We start from the raw sequence: 5,299 nt of genomic DNA, 5'->3' as shown, positions 1-5,299 counted from the left end.
AATATCGTAACGTAACATATTAAAGACTTCTAGACTGGTAAGCTTCTAATGTACACATGAGACATTAGACAAATCTCATGTTAAAAAAGGAGAGAAAAGTGAAATGTTAATAAAAAGGCATAACGCTGGTACACATGATACACAAAGTTCATGGTGATATACACCCAATATTCACGTGAATTCAATTTAAAAAAAAAATACGAAAATAATAATAATATAATTATTTTTAAAAAAAAATAATAAGCGATAAAATATATATTTGACAAATGATATAATTTTTGGCAAGATATGTAACTTGCCAAAAACAAAACTAGCATCCACTGCACTATATATTAAACCTCCAATTTTGACAATGAAAAGAACAAACAAAAAACACATACCTTCCTCATAGTACAAGTCTTCAACTTGTAGAGCTTTGCAAAAATCTTTCCAAAATTCCCTTTGCTCTTTTCTTCAACGCCCATTTTCAAAATCATAACCCACATTTGTATGATCCGAATCACAAAATGATACCAAGAAAGAACAACATGGGTCGGGTTTCCCCATTGTTACTGGTGTTACTCGCATTAGGTTTCTTCTTTGCAACGTACAATTTAGTCACAATGATAATTCACAACAGGGTCGGTAGAAGTAACAGTACTGAAGAGTTCGACCCGGTTCCTAAATCGGGTCTGTCGGGTTTAAAAGCTAGCGGGCGGAAATTCCACGTGGCATTGACGGCGACCGACGCGCCGTACAGTAAGTGGCAGTGTAGGATCATGTATTATTGGTATAAGAAAATGAAGGATCGGGCTGGATCAGATATGGGTGGGTTTACCCGGGTTTTGCATTCGGGTAAACCTGACAATTTGATGGAGGAGATTCCTACTTTTGTTGTTGATCCCCTTCCTGAAGGATTGGATCGGGTCAGTATATGTTTTTTTTGCAGTGAATTTAAGAACTATTTGTTCTTTTTGTGTGTTCAATTTTGTATTTTTTTTGGATGAAAAAATACAAAAAAATGCTTAAAGTTTGATAAGATTTAAGTTGCATACACTGACATTCACCGAATTTTAACATGTGATGGTAGGTTTAATTACCATACTTTCCAGTATACCAATTAATGTTTATCGAGATTTTTACCGGTAATTACTTAATAAATGACTTGATTGTGTAAATATACACTGCGTAGAACTTAACCTCTTGATAGGATGCAAGTCATTTACACTGACTATGTAACCCTTTTTTTTACAGTGAATTTTAACCTGTGATAGTAGTTCAGTTACCACTTTTTCCAGTGTATTGTATACTGATCAATGCTTATCGAGAGATTAACTATATTACCTAATAAGTGACCTGATTATGTAAATAAATTTTAGCACCGTTAGTGCATAGAGCTTAAACATATTTTGGTATACCCTTTTCGTTGCTTGGGGTTTTCTTGGAGATGGTTAATTTGAGGCTTTGAGGAAGTGAGTTTCAGTTGCTTATGCGAAGGATTAGTTTTGTTGGGTTTTGAGTATTGTGAAAAAATAGGATTGTTAGTTTGGAACTTTGGCATTTTGTATGCGGTATGCCCATTGAAAACATCAGTTAACTCCATATACAATTAAAATATTTATTTTACTCTGTATACCTACTTTATAAAATTATTTTACCATGTATACCGATTGTATTCTAAAAGTATAATACTGTATATTCCAAATTAGAATATTGTGATATATTTAATTTGGATATTGTATTCCAAATTAGAATATTGTAGCATGTTTAGTTTGAATATTGTATTCCAAATTAAAAATTATTGTATATTTACATTTGATACTATATTCCAAATTAAAACATTGTAGCATATTTGGTTTGGATACTGTATTCCAAATTAGAATAGTGTAGTATGTTTTGTTAGAATATTATGGTATGTTAAGTTTGGATATTGTATTCTTCATTAAAATATTAGGGTAAGCTAGGTTTGGATTTTTCAAATTAGAATATTGTGGTATTTTATTTGAATAATATATTCCAAATTAAAACATTAGGTCTGTTTAGTTAGAATATTGTATTCCAAATTAGTATATATGGTAAATTAGGTTTGGATTGTATTCCAAAGTAGAATGTCGTGATATGTTTTAGAATATATGGAGGTATAGCGTGTAATATTTTTGGGATATTTGATGTAATTTCAAAACTTAGGTATATCATGAAAGTGAGTTTTATAAACGGGTATATCATGTAACTTCCCTTTGTCCTATGGTATGGAATTTGCACACCCTTCACCCAATAGTGTGGCCTTTTGGTCAATGAAGTGGGAGGAGAACCATGAAGTATCATATTCCAATTCCAGCAGAGGCAAAAACAAGTACTTCTTCCCACCTGCCTAAGCTTTGATGGGCAGAGTTACCGGATACGTGTGCTGGTGGAGGTTTAAGGTGCACGCAGCTGGCCGAGACACTATCATCGTCACAAAAAATGGAAGATATGCAAGATGTTTGCACACCCTTTTAAGTTTTATTTACGAATTTAGTGGGGTATAGTGGTTGAGAGTCTGTGAAAGTTAGTTTTAGTTTCTCATGTTAAAAATTAGTTCTTTCCTAGGGCTCAAAGTATATTTGATCTTTGGGGAAACTTTAGTCAATGACATGGCTTTGGCTGTTCAAAATTTCTTTGTTCAAATGATTTGGTTAACACAAGTAGTTTAGAAGAGGATCCTCATCCAAAGTTTTACAAACGGAGCAACGCGCGGTTATTTTCTGTTTGAAAACCATGGGGAGCCTCGAGTAGTTTACTGGAAATTAAGTTATCGTGACAATGTCTTCAATTTCTGCGAAAGCTTTAGTCCTGTGTTTAATTACTTGAGTTACTTCACTAGCAGCAAAATATTTTCTCATCCTAACTTGTAATTTTCCAATTTTTTTCCATTTTGTCTCCAGGGTTATATTGTCCTTAACAGACCCTGGGCTTTTGTTCAATGGCTAGAAAAGGCACCAATCGAAGAAGAGTAAGTCACTACTCTGGATAATGTATTCCAGTTCCTCTTGTAAGCATATGGTCTGAACAGTACAATATGCTATGACTGATGCAGATACATTCTAATGGCAGAGCCCGACCATGTATTTGCAAATCCTTTGCCAAACTTGGCTCTTGGAGATCACCCAGCTGCATTCCCCTTTTTCTACATAAAACCATCTGAACATGAGAAAATTATACGAAAATATTATCCAGAGGAGCTGGGCCCAGTGACTAATGTTGATCCAATTGGAAACTCTCCAGTAATAATTAAAAAGGTTAGCTGTAATATGCTGAACCAAACAGTATTCTTTTTGTTGCTGGAAAATACCTTTAAGTAACGCGCCTGCTGAATGGCATTAAGTATACCATATGCTATCTGATGACGATGCCGTTTGATCTCATTATTCTGTCTAGTTCTTTTGGGTGGTTATTTTTCTCTGGTTCATGTAATCATTTTTTTGTTTTCTGTGTTTTTCTGATTGTTGCAGTCCATTTTGGAGAAAATTGCTCCCACATGGATGAATGTTTCTTTGAGGATGAAAGATGATCCAGAAACCGACAAGGCATTTGGCTGGGTTCTAGAAATGTGTGTGATGTTTATGTTTCTCATATCTGTTGATGCTCATAGTAGATAATATATTTGGTCACTAACAAAATCTCAAATTTGGTTTGTATTACTATTTCCTCGTTCCAGGTATGGCTATGCTGTGGCGTCCGCTTTACATGGTGTCCGCCACATTCTTCGTAAGGACTTCATGCTACAGGTCTACAAGAGCTAAATGAAACTATCTTTTTTTCATTACGTTATGCTGAACTAATCCCTGGCTAACAAACATCATTCACTTTCAGCCCCCATGGGATCTGGAAGTTGGCAAGCGGTTCATCATTCATTATACCTATGGGTGTGATTATAATATGAAGGTAAATTAATCACTTCCACATATTCCTTTTTGGCAAACACAGTCGCTTGGCATACATTGTACAACAAGCATTGTTCTGGTGTTGGTCATTTAATCCTTTTGATGATTAAACAGGGAGAGTTGACATATGGAAAGATTGGTGAATGGAGATTTGATAAAAGATCTTACCTTCGCGGTCCTCCACCAAAGAATCTCACTTTGCCCCCTCCAGGGGTTCCCGAAAGTGTGGTATGTTTTAAACCTTCTGTTCACAGCTTTAAAGTATGTTGGAGAACTATTAACTGAAAAAAGTGCTTGGGAATCGATCGAATTGCATTTTGTGGACTTAAAAAGTGCCTGGAGAAATATTGTCCCGTTGCATTTGTTTTGCATACTTCTGTCTGATTGACTTCCTTTTTTGATGCGGTCAAAAGGTACTAGCTTATGTTATGGCTTCCTAGCTTTGTTTACCTCATATGGTCATTGCTATATATTTTTCAAAATCTAATCCTCTTGTATTCCCGATGTTGTTCTCATATTTTACTGCCATTGATAAGACTGCTAAATATATATCCCTACGGCTCTACCAATCTGCTTCATTTAGAACCTGACATGTCTATCAAATCCTCATGGCTCGTTAGACCCAAAGCGTGTCAGTTTTTTTCTCATTTTTCCTTTACGAATGGGCGTGCCGGTGAACGATTGAACATTTGATATGAAGGCAATTAAAGCTCAGAGTAACGGTTGATGAAAGCACGTATGCATGTTATATCACTGCACGCGTAGATCACATGTCCTGCATGTAATATCGGAAAAGAAAAGATGCATGTAGGTTCTTATCACTGCTCGTGTCCTTTTCTTTTTGCAGGTAAGATTAGTGAAGATGGTTAATGAAGCTACTGCTAATATCCCTGGATGGGAAACAGAGTGAGAGCGAGTTAGATCCGATATATGTACTTACCTATATTTATACTTTGCTGATTTTGTGAAGGCCAATGCATGTAAAGGGTGCCCAATTTTGTCAGGCTTCAAGATGGATAATCTTTAGAGCAATATATGATTTTAACAAGTAAAATAGACATGGTGCCATACTAGATAAGTTCTGTCATTAGATATTCTTCTTTCTTTCTCCATGGCACTTATGGGCTAAACTATAGAGAGTATTCTTTTTGTAAAATTCTGTTGCTGAAATGTCTTTATGTGTAACAGGAGATGTGATGAGCTAAATGAGGGCTCAAAAAGTTTCTTTTGACCTACTCTCAAAAATGTTAATTACTATTCAAGAAAACTTGAGTTTCTTTTGCTGAAGTTGATGAATTGCCTTGTATGTTCTTTAACAAGGCAATATCTGTAGTTGTATTACAACAACAACGGTAAAATTTCACAAGCAAGGTCGGGAAGGTCGGGAGAGGGTAGTG

The 5,299-nt window shown here is 35.3% G+C and overlaps 1 protein-coding gene across 1 annotated transcript; it reads left to right on the top strand.

Annotated features, from left to right (window-relative positions):
- The first annotated feature begins 359 nt into the window (after window positions 1-359).
- Window positions 360-4,956, top strand: LOC104249440 (hydroxyproline O-arabinosyltransferase NOD3). The gene is made up of 8 exons (XM_009805865.2): window positions 360-905; window positions 2,904-2,971; window positions 3,056-3,257; window positions 3,471-3,568; window positions 3,677-3,746; window positions 3,832-3,903; window positions 4,017-4,130; window positions 4,750-4,956. Exons 1-8 carry the CDS (start codon window positions 507-509, stop codon window positions 4,810-4,812), a joined length of 1,086 nt encoding a protein of 361 aa, XP_009804167.1. The 5' UTR covers window positions 360-506; the 3' UTR covers window positions 4,813-4,956.
- Window positions 4,957-5,299: the final 343 nt, after the last annotated feature.

This window comes from Nicotiana sylvestris, chromosome 11, assembly GCF_000393655.2.
Source record: "Nicotiana sylvestris chromosome 11, ASM39365v2, whole genome shotgun sequence".
Lineage (NCBI taxonomy): Eukaryota > Viridiplantae > Streptophyta > Magnoliopsida > Solanales > Solanaceae > Nicotiana > Nicotiana sylvestris.
This window is presented reverse-complemented; position numbering and strand designations above follow the sequence as displayed.

Coding starts and splice junctions, on each gene's coding strand:
- LOC104249440 (XM_009805865.2), top strand. CDS start 507: ATGATACCAAGAAAGAACAACATGGGTCGGGTTTCCCCATTGTTACTG. Junction 3,258..3,470: donor CTCCAGTAATAATTAAAAAG/GTTAGCTGTAAT, acceptor TGATTGTTGCAG/TCCATTTTGGAGAAAATTGC. Junction 3,569..3,676: donor TTTGGCTGGGTTCTAGAAAT/GTGTGTGATGTT, acceptor TCCTCGTTCCAG/GTATGGCTATGCTGTGGCGT.